The sequence below is a fragment of the Lepus europaeus genome, chromosome 7 (assembly GCF_033115175.1).
Source record: "Lepus europaeus isolate LE1 chromosome 7, mLepTim1.pri, whole genome shotgun sequence".
Taxonomy (NCBI): Eukaryota; Metazoa; Chordata; class Mammalia; order Lagomorpha; family Leporidae; genus Lepus; species Lepus europaeus.
This window is the reverse complement of record NC_084833.1, coordinates 4617967-4636636: the sequence shown is the minus strand read 5'-3', so window position 1 is coordinate 4636636 and position 18670 is coordinate 4617967. Positions and strand designations below refer to the sequence as shown.

The 18670-nt window shown below is 68.8% G+C and overlaps 1 protein-coding gene across 1 annotated transcript; it reads left to right on the top strand.

The window, feature by feature from the left end:
* Positions 1-3890: 3890 nt before the first annotated feature.
* GRK2 (G protein-coupled receptor kinase 2) lies at positions 3891-18448 on the top strand. Its single transcript, XM_062195754.1, has 21 exons — positions 3891-4052; positions 11396-11472; positions 12966-13039; positions 13113-13214; positions 13296-13370; positions 13456-13517; positions 13912-13963; positions 14144-14235; positions 14404-14503; positions 14580-14658; positions 14731-14861; positions 14953-15047; positions 15121-15228; positions 15312-15378; positions 15514-15614; positions 15996-16062; positions 16139-16234; positions 16354-16516; positions 16627-16763; positions 16849-16962; positions 17237-18448. The coding sequence occupies exons 1-21, from the start codon at positions 3940-3942 to the stop codon at positions 17399-17401; spliced, it is 2070 nt and encodes a 689-aa protein (XP_062051738.1). The 5' UTR covers positions 3891-3939; the 3' UTR covers positions 17402-18448.
* Positions 18449-18670: the final 222 nt, after the last annotated feature.

Sequence of the window (18670 nt, the reverse complement as noted above, 5' to 3'; positions counted from 1 at the left end):
GGGCGAGGCGCTGCCCCAGTGCGGAGCCAGGGGTCGTGAGGCTGGGACCCGCCGGCTAAAAACCCAGCGAAGGTCCTTGCGCTGAGCAGGAAGCAGCCCCTGGGTAACCGGCTCCCTCCTGCTCGGACCTCAGCCCTTGCGGCGGCACGCGCCCACGAAGTTCTCCCAGCCCCGAACAGCCGCTTTCCTCCCTGCCCCTGGCCCTGGCTCGGGGATTTGCTGACCGCCGGCAGAGGCTCCGGGCTCCTGCGGTTCACCCCGGCCGCAAACGTCCGCAGCTTCGGGGGGACCGACGGAGCGCCACGAGCAGTGCCCAGCGCGGCGAGAACGCAGTGGACATTCCCCTGGTAGCACATCTGGTGCGCCCCCCCGGGGGCCTCACTGCGTCTCTTCCTGCGTTGGGTCCCCGAAGGCCAAGCCCCAGTGCCTGGCAAACATTGGCGAATGTGTGGAGCCTGGCACTGCCTGGGCACCAGGCAGCAGAGAGAGGGGTGCTGGTCCCCGCCCTAGGCAGGAACTCCTGCACCCCATCCGCCAGGCACCTGCTGAAGTCAGGGGAGCTCGGAAGCGCCGCCTCCCGCGCCTCCAAAGCCCAGGGCCCAGATGGAGAGGCGAGGCCGGCACTCGCCCGCCCAGGCACACACACTCACACTCAGGCGCACCTGCCCCTGGGAGCTACCCCCTCTTTGCCCTAGAGCCGCCTTGTCTTGGCAGCCCTGACGTTGGGCCAGGCCTCGTGCTGGGCGTGAGCAATGCAGGGGTGACCATGCGCGCTGAGCCCTCGCAGCCCAAGGAGGGCAAGCCCGGGTCCCAGAGGGAGCAATGGGCTTGCCTTGGTCTAGTGAACACCAGAGGGGCTGGAGACTCAGGCGGGGCGGGAGGCCACAGGCAGGCGGTGGGCTTTGTCCTAAGTGCAGCGGCCTTTCAGCTGGGTTGTGGAAGCTCCGGCTGGAGCCAGAGAGGGGCTGGTGCCGGCCCCCAGGCGGGAGGCCCGGGCTTAATGGGAGGACTCAGGGTAGACTCACCAGGTGCCGCCAGACCACAGACAGCAGGTGTGTGTGCGCGCACGTGTGCGCGGAGGTGGGGGGACAGGGACCCAGGAGGACTCCTGGGGCGACTGTCAGGGCGAGCTTGGAGGAAAGCGGCTTGGCCCGGGGCTGGCTGGTGGGAGCAGGAGCTCCGTGTGGGACGCACTGGAGTTTGCAACACTCATTAGTCACCGGCACACGTGCCAAGGAGCGGTGTGAGCCTGCCAGCTGGGCGGGACGCGTTCCCTCCCCTGGGCGCTCCCAGCATCCTGGCCCGGCGGATCTGGGCACCAGACAGAGGTTTGCTGAGGGACGCTGGCCCGAAAGGTCACGTTTTTAATCAGCCTTCCCACGGCCACCAGAGGGCAGCACCGTCCCAAAAAACCAGCCCTCCCGCCCCCACTCCACCAGCCCCCCAGCCAGGGCCTCCATCAACAGCCTGGGGCTTCCAGAAGCCACCTTCTCGGATCCCAGGAACCAAGGAGGGGTGTCCTGGAGAGAAGTCCCCTGGAGGGACCCTCAGCTCCAGACCTGGCCGGGGGCTGCAGATGGGTGAGGGCAGGACGGCGGGTGTTCCAGAACCCACACGCAGATCCTGGACTGACGTGTTCGTCAGCCAGGATTTTTAAAGCAGAGGCTGTCCCAGATAAATCCAGGCCAGCCTGTGGCTGCACTCAGTGCGAAGAGGCGGGCAGGGTGGTGGGCAGAGGCCCCAGACGCCATGCGCCCCGAGAGCCCGGCCGCTCAGTCTCCCATTCACTCACTCTCCTGGCACTCGGCGACGGACGCCCTCTGCGTCAGGTCCCCTGGTGGGCACTGCGGCAAGAGCTGAGCCAGGAGCCTTGGTGACGAGGGAGACAGTAGGTTTTCCCCCACTCCTCTGCATTTCCAGGACGCTGACGGGTCCTAAAGCCTCACCAGACCCTGAGAAGTGTGGCGCGGGGCTGGCACTGGCACAGCGGTTAAACCGCTGCCCTTAGCTGGGCGCCGGTTTGAGTCCTGGCTGCTCCACTTCCGATCCGGCTCCCTGCGAATGCACCTGGGAAAGCAGCGGAAGATGGACCAAGTGCTTGGGCCCCTGCACCCATGTGGGGGACCCTAACTGAGTTCCAGACTCCTGGTTTGCGCTTGGCCCAGCCTCCATTATTGTGGCCATTTGGGGAATTGAAGCAGCAGATGGGAGATTCTCTGTCTCTCCATCTCCCTCTGTAGCTCTGCCTTTCAAATACATGAATAAAAACATATATCAAGGTGCACATGCAGTAGACGATGTTTCCCAATCAAGGAAATAGGCTCTCTGGGTGGTAGGTGTAGAGTAAGAGATGGACATAGCTGGGGTCAGGAGTCCAGGAAGGCCGCCTGGAAGAAGTGGCATGAGAGGGCGAGCAGGAGTTGGCGAGGGAGGGAGGCACCCAGAGGGCTCCGGGCTCAAGGTTGAGCAGGGGCGCGGGGGTGAGAACGGATGGGTGGGGGTGGGGGGACCCCCGACACAGAGGGTGGCACTGAACAAGCTGAGAGGGGCGGGGACCCTCCCTTGCAGGTGAGGCCGTCTGGTCCTGCTGTGCTTTGGGGAGAGGCGGCCCAGCCCTGAGTGGGCCCAGCAGATCCCGGGAAACGGACAGGTTCCAGAAGGTTCTCGGGGGCCAGACAGGAGGGTGTGGTGAGAGGCTAGGGGAGGGGAGAGGGAGGGATCAAGGAAAAGAAACAGGAGGGTCTGGCGGGTATCTGGGTGGGCGGCAGAGTCCCCGCGGAGAAGGGGCCTTGCCGTTTCTGATGCGTTGACCCGGGAAGGTGGCCCCAAAGTTCATGGGGGGCCCTGCTTCGCAGAGGGGTCCTGGGTGCTGGTTCAGGACCCGGCATGAGGACCCGGGCTGAGTGTGCCCTCTGCTGGGGTGGGAACGGGGGCGGGGGGCTCCAGAGAGGGGATCTGTCAGGCTTGGGGCTGTGCCTTGAGATGCCGGCTTTCCCCTTGCGGGTGGCTCCCAGTGGTGGGGGCTGCCAGGCACACTGAGACCCTGTGCCCCCCCCAGGATGGGAGAGTTGTCCCCGTGTTGTGCAATCATCCCAAGGGAGACCCCGGGTCGGACCCTGGTCTACCAGCGGCCCCTGGGGCAGGGATGGGTGCTGGAGGAGCCTGGGGTGTGACGGCAGAGGTCGCCTTCCAGGTGCGACCTACTGGGCTCTGAGTCCAATTCTGGGTCCAAGTCCAGGCCTGGGGTTGCTAACCAGGAGGGTCCCAAGGCCAAGATCCAAACCTCCTTCGGGAGTCCTGCTGGGCACCTGGGGTCAGCACTGGGGGCCCCACGGCCGGCCCGAGTCCGGGGTCCTTCTTGGAACCTGGATTCCGGACTGTCATCGGGGTGCCGGGTTACGGCAGGGTCTGGGGTCCCGTTCTGAAGTGGGCTCGGGGGTCCCGGGCAGAGTCCTGGCCCTGGCCCTGGCCGAGGGTGGGATCCAGGGGCGTGGTGGAGGCTGCGGGGCGCTGCAGGCCCGGGGTCGGGGACGCACAGCCGAGGTCCGGCCGGGCGTGGGCGCGGGGTCAGGCCCGCGCGGCCAGCAGGGGGCGCCGCCGGCCGCCCGGCTCGGCCCCTCGCGGGCTCGCTGGCGCCGTGCGCGGCAGGCGGGGCCGGAGGCGGCGGCGGCGGCGGCTCCGGGGCGCGGGCGGCGGCGGCGGCGGCGGCGCCCCGACTGCAGTCCCGGCGGGAGCGGAGCGCGAGCCGGGGCCGGGCCCGAGCCGGCGCCATGGGGCGGCGCCGCCTGTGAGCGCGGCCGGCGGAGCCGCGGGCGCCCAGCGGGGCCGGGCGGGCGGCGGCGGCGGCGGCGGCGGCGGCGCCCGAGGCCGAGCGAGCGGCGGCCGGGCCGAGCCGAGCGAGCGGCGGCGGCGGGAGGAGGCAGCGCCGCCGCCGCCAAGATGGCGGACCTGGAGGCGGTGCTGGCCGACGTGAGCTACCTGATGGCCATGGAGAAGAGCAAGGCCACGCCGGCGGCGCGCGCCAGCAAGAAGATCCTGCTGCCCGAGCCCAGGTGAGGCCCGCGCGCCCCCTGCGCCCCCCGCAGCGCCAGCCCCGCGCGCCGGGGCGCCCACCCCCAGCGCCCTCCTCCTCCCCCCCGGCCGCCCCTGCCCCAGCACCCCCTCGGGATCCCGGCACTGCCAGCCCGCTCCCCGCCCTGCGAGGCTCCGGGGGTCGTGCTCTCGCCCAGCGCTCGGGTGGGCTCGCTGTCCCGGGGCCGGCGCGGTGCGTGCAGCGACCGCCCCCACCCCCAGGCTACTCTCAGGTGGGGGGCGACGTGTGTGCCCTGACCCCGCGGCGTGGCTCCTGTGGGGGCCCTGCTGGGGGCCCTGGGACAGCCCAGCGCACCTGCAGCAGCTGGACCAGGGCTGCCAGCCCTCCGTGATGTCATTGCCCCTGGTGGCAAAGTGTAAAGGTCCAGGATGTGGATGGAGAAGTGCCCAGGGTGGGAATGGTGGCCGGGGCTGGGCCAGCGCTTTAGGACTGATGGCGTTTTCCCACCGAGCGAGCCTCCCAGGCCCCGTGGAACAGGTGGAGAGGCCGGAGCCCCGTGAGTGGGTGGCCCGCCCCGTGTCACCCAGGTCACCCAGGGTGGCAACCGGCCAGCAGCCCAGGGCTTCCGGCTGATCGCGCTGCATTTTGCCCCCCTGCGCTGGCCCGAGCTGGGGCCTGGGGTCGGGCGTTCAGTAGAGCCGACGTGCCCAGCCACCAGGGTCCCCATCCCGGCGACTCCTCCTGTGTGCCCGGCGGCTGGGGACGAGGCCTTGTCATGTGACACTGGGCAAGTCCCTTCCCGTTTCTGGCTTTGTGAAATGTGGAAGGTGCAGAGCGAGTGTCGCGGCTGTGCGGTGGCCGCGGCCCCTGGCGTGGGGCGCAGGTGTGGTGGCCGAGCCCCAGCTGCCCGGGATGCCCTGTGGGGTTGCCTGGCCACCCCCTCCTCGCACCCTGCTCCGTGGGTTTCGGATTGACTGCGCAGCAGGCCTGGGAGAGGAAAATTGGTCTTGGTTTTAAAAAGGCCGTTAGCACCCTCCCTCCCCCGCGCCGCCTAAGACATTTGCAATCAGATTTCTCAAAACAGGAACCAGACCAACCGTCATCATCGGCTGGGGCTGACCAGGGAGCAGCGACAGGGACAGAAATGACAAAGCCCCCGGGGAGGAGACAGGGGTTGGCCTCTGCGGCCCCAGGTAGCTCTCCTTGGGGGCTGTGGCCTCGAGGCCCTCTGCAGGCATGACGAGAGCGCCAAGGCCTTTTCTGGAACGTTCTGCATTTGGCTAATCTCCCCAGCATGCACCGCTCCTGCTGGGGCCTCGCCTGGAGCTGACGCTGCAGGTGCTGGGTGCTCCTGGACGCCTGCGTTCTCACGGCGGTTGGCGCTGGTCTCGGTCCGAACGCCGACCCGGGACGTCGGCGAAGGTCTGAGCGGCTCAAGGAGCCTGAGGACCGTGGCGTGGCCTCCTGTCCTGGGCGAGCACTGGCAGCCTGAGGACCGTGGCGTGGGCACGGGGCAGGCTGCGCGCGGGTTTCCGCTGGACAGGAGGGTGGAGAGCACCCCGCCTGCCCCGGGCACAACCAGCCTGGGGTCGGGACTCCGGCCCTGGGCCACGATAGTGACTGTGTCTCTTGTTTGCCCAGCGCCGCCCACTTCCAAAGTGCCGCTTGTTCCATCTGATGCTTTGCTCGGGCCCGTGGGCGGGAGGCTCCCCATTTTAACAGCTGAAGCCACTGAGGCCCAGAGAGGGAGGAGCCTTGTCTGGGTCGCCGGGGAGCGCTGGGACCGGCACTGGGGTCTCTGCCTGGCCACCCCACCCGGGGCGCCTCTGCTTGCCGCCCTGTCCAGTTCAGAAGGGGCTGGGGAGTAACAGGCCGGCTCCGCTGGCACCAGCTGGCACAGCCCCCGGGGCCCAGCCCCTGCCGGGGCTCCCGTCCCACACGGCTCCATCTTTCCCACTTCCACAAGGGAGAGGCCGCGGTCTGGGAGCTGTTCCCACCCCGGGGTGCTCTGTCCTGGCAGCCTCCTCGCGGCAGGTGCCTGGGGTTGTGGCTTGGCCGGGAGCTGGGCCGGGGGACGGCGGCACCTGGGCACTGTGCCATGCTGACTTGGCACGGGGCCGCCCCTTCTGCCACCTGTAGAATCCCAGGAAGTAGACCCATTTCCCGGCCTCCTCCTCGCGGGAGGCCGGCAGTCCTGGCCCGGCCGTGGCTGCCTCAGTTTCCCCCTCGGTAACTCGAGGGGGCGGCTCGGTGTCTGGTGACCTCTCAGCTCGTGGGTCTGTGGGCCGGGTCTCGCCCCTTCAGAGCCGCCACCTTTCCCGTTGGCGGCGCCGGCGGCAGAGGTGTAATTACCATCGTTTGCCTAATGTGCCCGCTGAGGCCTCGTGCAGTTAATCTGCAGGCTCCTGGCCGGGCGCGCTGCTGGCCTCCCGGCGGAGCTGGGTGCCTCTGGCAGCCGCGCCGGGCCCTCCCCCACCGCGGTGCCTCCTTCCTGCCCCTCCTGGCTCCCCAGACCCGGCTCTTCCTCCCTGCCGCTTCGTTCCTGTTAACTCTTTGCAGCCAGAACTTCCTGTCTGTGGGGGAAGGCGGCGGGCAAGGCGTCCTCTCTCACCCAGAACTTTCCACTGCGACAGCCGCAGCCTCCCGCTCCCCACCCCCAGCAAGATTATCTTTCTGGCAGGCACCCCCTCTGGGCCTTCGGAGCCGCCCCACCTCGGCCTCTGTTCTCCCCAGAGCAGGGGTCGCCCGTAGTTGCCGGCAGATGGGTTGGAAGGCAGCCTTGCCGGCTGGAATGCGTGCGGGGAACCTGGGCTCTGGCAGCGGGAGTGATGTGTCCTATTAATGCAGTCGTAGTAAATTCCCGGTGACGTCAGGTGCAGGCACGCGCCTCGGCCTCCTGCGCCCAGGTCTGCCGTGCGGCTGCCTCGCGGCAAACAGCAGGAGCCCGGGGCACGTGACAGCCTTCGGGGAGCGGGCAGAGCGGGCAGCCCCCTCCGCCACCCTGCCCTGTCGCCCGGCAGCCCCAGACGGGTCCCCGGCAGGACCATTTGCCCCGCTGTTTCCATCACACTGGAAACATGAGGTGTTTGCATGCAGCTTTCTCTGGAGCCACAGCAGCCGCGCCTGCGCCAGGGTGCACTGCGCCTCCTCGGGGAGCCGGCCTGGGCTTGGGGCCGGGGTCCCCCCCCCACCGCGCAGGGCAGGGCAGGACAGGGAGTTCCAGAAGTTTGTCCTCGGCGTGTGCCCGTGGGATGGCCGTGTGTTCCATCAGCTGCAGGGGCTGGGGCTCGCGTCACATCCTCGAAGGAGCCGTGATACGTGACAACGTAGCGTCTCCTCTGCATTGTGTGGCCGCCTCGCTCTGCCCCGGTTGGTCCGTGGCCCCAGCCTCGCACTCTGAGGACACGGGCAGCCCCAGGGAGAGTCATTGAAAAATATTAATAAGATGCCCCAGGGGACTTCCTCCTCCAGCTGCCACCTCGGTGCCAGGTTTCCTGGAAATGGCCCAGGGGAGCACCTGGGCGGCAGCCACAGGCCCTGCTCGCTGCCAGGCCTGGAGCCCGCTGGCCTTGGCTTCCAAACCACGTGGGGTGAGCGTGCGCGGGCTGCCTGGGAGCAGCCTGTGGGACTGAGGGCCCCTCAGCCCCTGCCCTCCCTGCCTGCTGCCCTGTCACCTCACCCCTCCACTGCTCGCTGTGCAGGGAGAGAGGAAGTGGCTCCCCCCGCGCCGGGCAGCCGGCGTCGATGCGGCAGACCCAGCCGAGGGTGCGGGGACAGGGGCCAAGCAGCTTCTGCTGGGGCTGGGCAGGCCTTCCCAGCACCGAGCATGTCTGTGCCAAGGTGCCCTCCCTACTCTGCCAGGGCAGGTACTGGGCTGTCCCCACGGAGCCCTGGGGAGGGGTGACGCTGGCACGCAAGGAGCTCCAGCCGCTCTGCACCACCCCCAGCCCCGGGCCTGGTTTACCCGGAGGCTGCCTGGCCACAGGCCCTGTCCGTCCCCGGCAGCCCCAGCCCTTAAGGACACAGCAAGTGTGAGCAGAGCCCTGAACAAGACCAGGCGCACGCCGTCGGGCTCTGTTGCTGGCTGCAAGGCGCTGGGAAGCAGGGCCTGGCTGGGCCTGCCCTGTGGCCCCCGGGGTAGGACAGCAGCCATGTCCGCGCAGCTTCCTCAGTGGCCGGCACGGCGGTGGCCATTCAGCACCGTGTGGGTGGATTTTTGAAGCGTGCGAGTTGGCCTCCCAGGAAGGAGGTGGGGAGAGCAGTTCGGGACCCAGGCGTGGGCGCCCGTCCAGCCACCAGGGCAGTGGCAGCTGGAGAACCCTTTCCCGGGGCGTGGGGGCCTCAGGGTCCCATGGTCCGAGGACACTTAGGCACCCGGCTCTTCTGATGATGCCGGGAGCCCTGGGTGTCAGGCGTGATGATGGGGGGTGGGGGCACTCCGGGCACATTGCCAACCCGGACTCCCGGACTCCGCCAGTATCAGGGGCGGTGCTAGAGAAGAAAGTGACCCGGCCTGGGAGGTGCCACCCAGCGGGAGCATCCTCGGTGACCCTTAGCTGCCAGCGCCTTGGCCACCCCCCCTGAGGGTAGGCAGCAAACCTTAGGGAGGTTCCATTCAAGGACACTGCCTAGGCTGACTTCGTGTTTGGTGTTTTTTTTTTTTTTTTTTTTTTTGGTTGGGGGTAGGGTGTCTATTTTATTTTTAAAAGATTTTTTCTCTTTTTAAGGGAAAGAAATGAAGTGCTGTGGGCTGGGAAGAATGCTGTGGCCACTGCCAGGCGTGGCCTCGGTGGGGGCAGCCTCGGAGCCTGGGGTCCTGCCTTCCTGGGGTAGGGGGAGGCCTAGGCCACGGGAGAGCCCCGGGAAGGTGCCCCGGCTGCCACAGGCAGGGTCCCCTAGCGCGCACGCTTCCCCCTGTGGCGACCTCCGCGCGTCTGGCTTCCGGCTGCCCTGGGGTCACGTGGTAGGAAGTGGCAGTGGCTGCCCCTGGCTCCCGGCTGGGCATTCCCTCTGCTGGGCTGGCCCCAGCTCTGCCAGTTCCCAGGAAGCCAGCCTGGGGCTCGGGACCCCCGTTCCTGGTGGGTCCCCCCACTGGCTGACCGTAGCTGCGTGGAAGTGGACACTTGGTCCCGTTTTCCCCACTCTGTTCCTTGAGCACCAGATCAGCTGACGAAGCTGAGCGCCCAGAGCCGAGCCCAGGGCCGGTGAGGGCCCCGCCGGCCTGGGCCCTGTGCTGGTTCCTTGTGGGTGCCGCGGCCCCACGTGCCTGTCCCCGCTGTACTGCCTTCCCCAGCTTAGCGCTGTTCCCGAGAGCCCGCTGTGTGAGATTGGTTTCTGGCCCCCAGCTCCCTCGTCCCTGTGTGTCCTTGGTGGGTGTGAGCCCACGTGCACCCCACCCCACAGATGAGGGCATGCCCCCGCCCAGGCCCCACTGGTGTGTGGAGGGCACTGGCTCCAAGGCCACAGCCTGGGGGCCCCTGGGCCTGGGCCATCGGCTCCGCTCAGCCTGGCCTGGCAGGGTCTGCTAACGGAGCCCCAGGATGGGGACACGGTGTCGCCGGGCCCACCCTGTCCTCAGCACCCTGCTTCCTGTCGGAGACGGCCTTGGATGGAGACGGTCGTGCCGACGCCAGTAGGATGCCGGGAGGGACCCAGTGGAGCCCTGGGGCTGCTGTTCCGACAGATGCTGGGCAGAGCCTCCCCCCTGCCACCTGCTGGCTTCCCCCCTCCCCGGCCTGGTGGCGTAGCCAGAGGCCTAGGCGTACCCCATGTGGTGCCCCAGCAGGGCCTAAGTGCTGCCCTGGACCCAGCCTCCAAAGTGCCACTCCCTGGGCTCCCCTGGCTTCGAGGTCTGCCCAGCACCCAAGGCCCTGCCCTCCTGTTGGGCCTGCCCTCTGCCATGTCCCCTGCCTGTCCCTGTGTCCTCCTCCCCACCTGTCAACGTCCCGGTGAGGTTGCACCCGCTCCACCCTGCCCCTGACCTCAAAGTCCGCTTCCCCACCCCCTGCACGCTGACTTGCGGGCACCCCCAAGCTTGCGTCCAAGCTGTGTGATACCACAGACTGGGACCTGCACCCAGGGTGGGTGCCCGTGGGCCGGGTGGGCTTCGTGTGCCGTACCCAGTGTCTCAGATTGGCGCCAGGGTCACCAGGCTGGCCGGCCCGTGCTGGGCTCCCTGGGGCGGGGCGGGGCAGCACAGAGGCCGGGGTGTGCGTGTCACCATCTCACCGGCCACAGTCCCTCTGCTGAGGCCTGCCGGGGGCCCTGCACACGCCGCAGGCTCAGGTGTGAGGGCCCAGCCACGCTTGCGCCCCTGGTGCGGCCTGCTGAGCAATGCCCGGAAGCCCCGGGCCAGCGAGGGCCAGGTCGGCAGGGGGAGGACAGCACCCGAGGCACGCAGCGCAGCGTGGCCACCCAGGCTGTGCGCGGTGTTGGGGTGAGAGAAGCCAGGCAATGCGTCTGGGGTCGGGCTTCAGGGGCACCACGGCCAGCCCCTTTCTCCAGCCCTCCTGAGCATCCCAGGGCCGGAGTAATTGTTTTTAAGGATTTATTTTGTTTATTTGAAATAGTTAGATAGGGAAAGAAATCCATCTTCCATCCACTGGTTCACCCGCGGATGGCCACAAGGGCCAGGGTTGGGCCAGGTGGAAGCCAGGAGCCGGGAGCTTCTTCCAGGTCTCCCGGGCGGGTGCAGGGGCCCCAGCAGTTGGGCCATCTTCCACTGCTTTCCCAGGGCCATAGGCAGGGAGCTGGATCGGAAGTGGAGCAGCTGGGACCTGAACCTGCGCCCTCAGGGGATGCCAGGCAGCGGCTTAACCGGCTGTGCCTCAAGGCCGGCTCCTGGTGTTAGACGCTCAAGCTGAGGCTCGGCTTTTCTCTAATTTTGAAGTGGTTTTCCGCAAGTTGCGGTATAATTCCTAAGACAGGACGCTCGGCACTTGCCACGTGCAGTTGGGGGGTGCTCTGTACAAATGCACCGGGATAGAGCCCTGTCCCTGTGGCGATCGCGCCCCCCAGCCCGCAGCCCCGGCCACCACGAAGCTGCTGTCCATCGTCCCCGGGCTTGCCTGCTCTGGCAGCCGCATCACGCTTCCAGGCTCCGTCTATGCGTGTGGCGGCGTGTGCCGGCGCAGGGCCCTTGGAGGGGCGGCCACCATGTGTGCCTGCTCGTCCACTGGTGCGTGAGGCCTGGCCGAGTTCCCAAAGCCAGCGCGTGGCAGCCAGAGCCACCTGCTGGCCACCCTGGCCTTTGGGGCTGGAGCCCTGGTGTGCAGGCTCAGGCTTCCGCTGAGCCCCCCACCCCACCCCGACCCCCGCTGGCTGTGCCTTTGGGCCCCGCCCACCGTGCCCCTCTGCCCACAGCATCCGCAGTGTCATGCAGAAGTACTTGGAGGACCGGGGCGAGGTGACATTTGAGAAGATCTTCTCCCAGAAGCTGGGTGAGTGCCACAGCCCAGACCCCCTGCCGCCCCAGGCTGGGAGCATCCCCAGGTTGACAGCCTCCCCGCCCAGCCAGCCGCGGAGCTGCACCCCCGGACCCCGGGGCAGTGCAGCCAGGGAGCCCCGTGGGGGGCTGCTCCAGATCGGGCTGTGACCCCTCGTGCCTCCCAGCCCCTGGCTGTGTCCGTGGAGCCCCGTGGTGGGGGTGGGGCCCGGCCGTCCTCCAGGGTCGCCGCGGAAGTTCCTCCTTGAGGTTTTTGTTTTTGAGAGTTGCAGCTTCCCCTTGGCGCGGCCGCAGCTGCTCTGGGCGGTTGGTAGGACTGGCAGGAAGAGGCGGGGCCCTTCCTGTGGCCGGCCCACCCCGCCCCCACGGGCCCTCGCAGCACCCTGCCTTGGCCCTGCTGCGGCCAGCTTCCTCCCCGGTGCCTGTGCGGGTCTGGGAAGCATTGTGCGGCCGCCCTCGGGGCCGCAGGCTCCAGCCTGGCACAGCTCTGCGCTGGCCTCTCCCCAAAGACCTCGGCTCTGAACCGGGGGCCGTGGGCAGGATGGGGTGTTGGATGGCAGCTGGGGGAGTCTGGGGGCACTCCCTCGGGTTCCCAGTCCCGTGCTGTGTGACCCTGGGCACGGCGCTTCACCTCTCTAAGCCCGATGATGACATCCCCTGGGAATGGGACTCAGCCCCCACCCCCACTGCCAGGGACCGGTGGGGTCGGATCAGGTGCTGTCAGCCACAGCTTACCCCCAGGGCTCCACTGAAAGGCCCGGCAGCCCTTGCCGGAAATGGTGGCCACAAGTCCTGATGGAGGTGCCCAGCCGGTGGAGGGCGTGGATGGCACTGGTCGTGGCCCCCAGAGGCACAGGAAGTCCCCAGCACAAACCAAGTCGCCCCATGGGCCGGATGCCCCTGAGGGGGCGGGGCTGCCCTTAGCCCTGCCAGTCCCGGGCAGCTGCTCAGGGGCCGGGGGGGGGGGGGGGGGGGCGCGTGAGGACGTCCTGTCCCTTCACCCTCCCGTGCCCCTGGCACAGAGACCCCCACCCTTTGACCTGTCCTTCCCGGTGACTGGCCACCGGTCACTTTGGCACATGCCTCGTGATTGACAGGGCTCCCTGTGCCTCATTTTACCCAACCTGCCCTCACTGCCTGTTCCTCTGGGCTGCGGTGAGGATGACCCCGATGACAGAGGGAGCGAGGTCGGGGAGAGGGGCGCAACCTGACCTGGCTCAGGCCCCCAGACGGGATCTTGGCCTCTGAACCTGTACACCCCAGCCTCGCCGTGGGTGGTCAGGGTGCTGGACTGTATGGGGGGATGGGGCCCAGGCCTGCCGCCTGTCCCTGAGCAAGCACGGGGCCCCGCCCAGCCTGGAGTCTGGGGGTCTTCAGGGTGGTGGCCCCGCCTCTGCTGTCCCCTTGGCCACTTTGGTCCAGGGAGCCCCCCCCATGCCGTCCGCAGCGGCACTGTGGCTCACTGGCACCCCACGCGCTCGCTTCCAGGGTACCTGCTGTTCCGAGACTTCTGCCTGAACCATCTGGAGGAGGCCAGGCCCTTGGTGGAGTTCTACGAGGAGGTGCGGTGGGCCTGCCCAGGGAGGGGGCAGGGCCGCCCCCTGGGACTCACGAGACACACCCCCCCCCCCCCAGATCAGGAAGTATGAGAAGCTGGAGACAGAGGAGGAGCGCGTGGCCCGCAGCCGGGAGATCTTCGACGCGTACATCATGAAGGAGCTGCTGGCCTGCTCGCACGTGAGTGGCCCCGGCCAGCCCGCGGTGGGCGAGGGAGGGCGAGGCCCTGCGGAGGGCTCACGGCCGCCTCCGTCCCCCCAGCCCTTCTCCAAGAGCGCCACCGAGCACGTCCAGGGCCACCTGGTGAAGAAGCAGGTGCCTCCGGACCTCTTCCAGGTGTGTGCTGGGCTCCGGGGGCGGGGCCCGGGCTCCCCACCCCATCCCGAGGGCCGCAGTCACCAACCCCAGCCCCCTCCCGTAGCCCTACATCGAAGAGATTTGCCAAAACCTCCGCGGGGATGTGTTCCAGAAGTTCATCGAGAGGTGAGTGGGGGCCAGAGCCAGCTTGGGTGCTGTGAGCGTCCGGAGGAGCACCCCGAGCTGGGGTGCTGGGGGTGTAGGCGGATCCCCGCTGGGCGCAGGGCACGGCATCTGCCCGGCTCAGTGGGCTCTGGCCGAGGTGTGCAGGCACGGACGGGTGGGCCCCATGCGGGCCGTGGTGGCAGGAAGTCTCGGGTAGGCGGCCGCCTAAGCTTATCTGGTCCCGGCAGGAGCCCACAGCACAGCTGTGCGGCCCCGGAAGAGGACGCTGAGGCTTGGGGCGCTGTCACACCCACCCGAGGGACCCCCGGCAGGGGCAGGGGGCGGGGCAGGCTTGCGCCAGCTCCGAGCTGCGCTGCCCTTCCTGAGCCTCTTGAGCCTGGTCCTCCTCTTCCAGTGAGAAGTTCACCCGATTCTGCCAGTGGAAGAACGTGGAGCTCAACATCCACGTGAGTGGGCAGGGTGGGGGCGGGCCCAGGGCGTGCTTGAGGGGTGGGCGCCAGGCCTCCCTGGGGAGGCAGGTGCAGCGGAGCCCGGGGTGGGGCCTGTCCCTGCTGCCTGGGTGCCGCCTCTCTCCGGGGACTGGGCCCAGGCAGCCCGCAGTGACCAGGCTGTCCCCACTCCCGCAGCTGACCATGAACGACTTCAGCGTGCATCGGATCATCGGGCGCGGGGGCTTCGGCGAGGTCTACGGGTGCCGGAAAGCCGACACGGGCAAGATGTGAGCATGCCACTGCTCCTGGGGGAGGGGCCCGTGCGCCAGGCTCGGGTCCCCACACGGCCGGCCCTGGGCTCCATGCCGCCGCGTGCCTCCCGCCTGTCTCTCCCGATCCGGGTCCAGTCTTCCCCATGAGGGCTGACCTCTGTCCTGCCCGGGGCCAACTTCTAGGTACGCCATGAAGTGCCTGGACAAGAAGCGCATCAAGATGAAGCAAGGCGAGACGCTGGCCCTGAACGAGCGCATCATGCTGTCCCTCGTCAGCACCGGGGTGAGCCGGGGACCAGCACCGGAGCGGCCTCTGCCCGGGCCCCGGCGGCCTCTCCTGACTGCTCCTCCCCTCCTAGGACTGCCCCTTCATCGTCTGCATGTCCTATGCCTTCCACACACCCGACAAGCTCAGCTTCATCCTGGACCTCATGAACGGTGAGCGCCGGGCCGGCCTGGGCGCGGGGGCCCGGGGCTGGGGCAGGAGCTGAGCGGGGCTGCCTCCCGCAGGCGGGGACCTGCACTACCACCTGTCCCAGCACGGCGTCTTCTCCGAGGCCGACATGCGCTTCTACGCGGCCGAGATCATCCTGGGCCTGGAACACATGCACAGTCGCTTCGTGGTCTACCGGGACCTGAAGGTGAGGCCCCCCCACGGCTGGGGCCGTGCCCCTGGACACCGCCGGCCCCCCTCGCCGGCCCCAGCTGCCGCTCACTGAGCCTCCTCCACAGCCCGCTAACATCCTGCTGGACGAGCACGGGCACGTGCGCATCTCGGACCTGGGCCTGGCCTGCGACTTCTCCAAGAAAAAGCCCCACGCCAGCGTGTGAGCGCCCCGCCCTCCCTCGCCCCGCCCCAGCCCCTCCCCACGCCCGCTCATGGCCGCCTTGCACCCGCAGGGGCACCCACGGGTACATGGCCCCCGAGGTCCTGCAGAAGGGCGTGGCCTACGACAGCAGCGCCGACTGGTTCTCACTGGGCTGCATGCTCTTCAAGCTGCTTCGGGGGTGAGTGGCCCCGCGCCGGTGGGCGGGCGAGGTTGCGGGCCGCGGCGGCCGCTCACCCTACCTCTCGCCCCTCTCCCGCACAGGCACAGCCCCTTCCGGCAGCACAAGACCAAAGACAAGCATGAGATCGACCGGATGACATTGACGATGGTGAGTGCACGGGCCCAGGTGTGGCGGGCAGGGGTCTCCCGTGGGGGCCGCCTCCCCGCCCCCTGGCTCTCCCCTCCTCCCTGGGCCGCCTGAGCCCGTGGAGGGGACCCAGTTTCCCACGCCTCCGCCCCACAGGCCGTGGAGCTGCCCGACTCCTTCTCCCCGGAGCTGCGCTCCCTGCTAGAGGGGCTGCTACAGAGGGACGTGAACCGGAGGCTGGGCTGCCTGGGCCGCGGGTGAGTGTGCCAGCTTCCCCCAAGGACTAGGGCCGGGTCCTGGCCTCCTCCCCTCGTCCTCGGAGCTCAGCCAGGCCTGGCCCAGCATTCTCGGGCCGCAGGGGAGCCCGCCGGGAGACCCTCGGCTTCTAGAGGGGCCCTCGTGACAAGGGCGATGATGTCAGGAGCAGCTTTTTGGGTGTTAGGTGCTGGGCGCAGTGTGGCCAGGTCTCCCCGTGAGCCGCTGCCCTGTGGGGTCGCAGCTCCAGCCTCCCAGTGCAGGGATGGGCCAGCAGGCTCCGGGTGAAGGCCGGGGCCACAGAGCCAGGCCGTGTCCGACACGGGAGTTACGCGCAGCTGCAGGCTCAGGCCTGACTCTGGTGCCCTGCGCCCCCTGCCCAGGGCTCAGGAGGTGAAGGAGAGTCCCTTCTTCCGCTCCCTGGACTGGCAGATGGTCTTCCTGCAGAAGGTAAGGGCCTGCGGCAGGGGCGGCCCCGGGCGCCCCCAGCCCCCGCCCCACGCTGATGCCTCGTCCTGTCCTGCAGTACCCTCCCCCGCTGATCCCCCCACGGGGGGAGGTGAACGCGGCCGACGCCTTCGACATCGGCTCCTTCGACGAGGAGGACACAAAAGGGATCAAGGTACAGGGCCCGGCCTGGCCTCACAGCGGGGCCCGCGGGTCTCCCGTGGGGTGGGTGGTGGGCACAGCGCAGGCCCCGGGCAGGCCTGTGGCTGACGGCCTCCTGTCCCCGCGGTGAAGTTGCTGGACAGCGACCAGGAGCTCTACCGCAACTTCCCCCTCACCATCTCGGAGCGGTGGCAGCAGGAGGTGGCCGAGACGGTCTTCGACACCATCAACGCCGAGACCGACCGGCTGGAGGCGCGCAAGAAGGCCAAGAACAAGCAGCTGGGCCACGAGGAAGGTGAGGGCTCGGGCGGGGCGGGCGGGGAATTGGGGCCCGTGGGGATGCAGGGCCGGGCGGGGCGGGGACACGGGGCCAGCCGGGCTCAGGCCCCTGTGGTCTCGCGCCAGACTACGCCCTGGGCAAGGACTGCATCATGCACGGCTACATGTCCAAGATGGGCAACCCCTTCCTGACCCAGTGGCAGCGGCGGTACTTCTACCTGTTCCCCAACCGGCTCGAGTGGCGGGGCGAGGGCGAGGCCCCGGTAAGCGGCTCGGGCGGGGGCGGGCGGGGGCGCCGGGGGCGGGGGCAGGGCTGGCCCTGCCTCACCCGCCGCCCGGCGCCTGCAGCAGAGCCTGCTGACCATGGAGGAGATCCAGTCGGTGGAGGAGACGCAGATCAAGGAGCGCAAGTGCCTGCTGCTCAAGATCCGCGGGGGGAAGCAGTTCGTCCTGCAGTGCGACGTGAGCGGGCCGGGGCGGGGCTCCCGGGTAGGGGCGGGGCTCCTGGGGGACTGACTCCCGGGTTGGGCACGGGGCGGGGTTCCCGGGCGGGGGCGGGGCTCCCGGGTAGGGGCGGGGCTCCCGGAGGAGCTGGACAGGAGCTGGGACTCCCGGTTTGGGGGCGGGGCTCCCGGGCGGGGCGGGGCTCCTGGGCCAGACAGGACTGACTCCCGGGTTGGGCACGGGGCGGGGGCGGGGCTCCCGGGCAGGTGCTGACGGAGCCCCCGCCCCGCAGAGCGACCCCGAGCTGGTGCAGTGGAAGAAGGAGCTGCGCGACGCCTACCGGGAGGCGCAGCAGCTGGTGCAGCGGGTGCCCAAGATGAAGAACAAGCCGCGCTCGCCCGTGGTGGAGCTCAGCAAGGTGCCGCTGGTGCAGCGGGGCAGCGCCAACGGCCTCTGAGCCCCGCCCCCGCCCGCCCGCCTTTTATAAACCTCTAATTTATTTCGTCGAATTTTTATTATTTGTTTTTCCCGCAAAGCGGAAAAGGTTTTATTTTGTAATTATTGTGATCTCCTGTGGCCCCAGCCTGGCCCAGCCCCCAGGGAGGGGCCCGCTTGCCTTGGCTCCCGCTGCCACCCACCCGGCCACTGTCCAGTGCCCCCTGCCCCGACCTCCAGGGGCCGCCTGCTCCCAGTGTCTTCCTGTGAGAGGGGCGAGGCGGGGGCGGCGGGCCTCTTGCCCCTTGCCCGGGAACGATGTCAACACTGACTGTGCCCTGGGGCTCCGCGGGCTGTGTCCTGTGCCCAGGGGTGTGGCCGGGGGTTGGGGGTGGGGCCTCTGCCACAGGGAGGCGCAGCACAGGGATTCTACTTGAACTTGCCCACTGCGGCCCTTCCCGTGACATGGGGACAGACGGTATGCTGTCCTGCTCGCTGGCCGCTGGCGGAGAGAGGGGACCTGCTGTATCCTGTGGCAACTTGGGCTGCGGTGCCCTGTTCGGGAGAAGCCTCCGTGTCGCTGGCTGCCGCCATCGCCACCTGCCCTGGACACCGTGGCTCAGCCAAGAGCGTGGTATGGGCAGCAGGTGCTGCCCCCCCGACACCCCTCTCCCCCAGCCCCCTCTTCCTCCCACCCGAGCACTTGGGCTCAGGGACCACAGAAAGGCAACTGGGATTGGGCCATACTGGCCTAGCCTGGCCTCAAGGCCCCCCAAGCCCTGGGCCAAGGGAGGCCCTGCCTGGGTGGGCGGGCAGCATGGCGCGAGGGGCCAGCCGTGAGCCCCTCCACAGCCCCGTCCTGTCCGTGCCGCCGGGCACCGCCTCGCCTGCCGCATGCCCCCTCGTGCCAGTCGCGCTGCCCTGTGTGGTGTCGCACCCTCTCCCCGGGGGCTGGGTCGGCGCGCCCTCCCCTCCGTCTGCTCACTCCCTGGGGTGTTTCTTTGCCGATTTTTGAATGTGATTTTAAAGAGTGGAAAATGAGACTATGCGTTTTTATAAAAAATGGTGCCTGACCGCTTGTCTGAGTCTCCTTGAGCCCGTCCACTGCTGCTGGGCGGGGGGCTGATGCGGGAAGCTCCCGGGGCCCCCAGGGCCGGACCCTCTTCTAGGGGCGGCAGGGCACCCCCCACTCTGCCACGCTGCCCCTCTCCCCCTTGTGGCCGTCCAGTACCCATCCCCTGCCTTCTGCCCACCGCCCCGGCAAGCTGCCGGCGGTGCCAGTGGCTCTGCA

Coding starts and splice junctions, on each gene's coding strand:
- GRK2 (XM_062195754.1), top strand. CDS start 3,940: ATGGCGGACCTGGAGGCGGTGCTGGCCGACGTGAGCTACCTGATGGCC. Junction 13,040..13,112: donor TGGTGGAGTTCTACGAGGAG/GTGCGGTGGGCC, acceptor CCCCCCCCCCAG/ATCAGGAAGTATGAGAAGCT. Junction 13,371..13,455: donor TGCCTCCGGACCTCTTCCAG/GTGTGTGCTGGG, acceptor CCCCTCCCGTAG/CCCTACATCGAAGAGATTTG.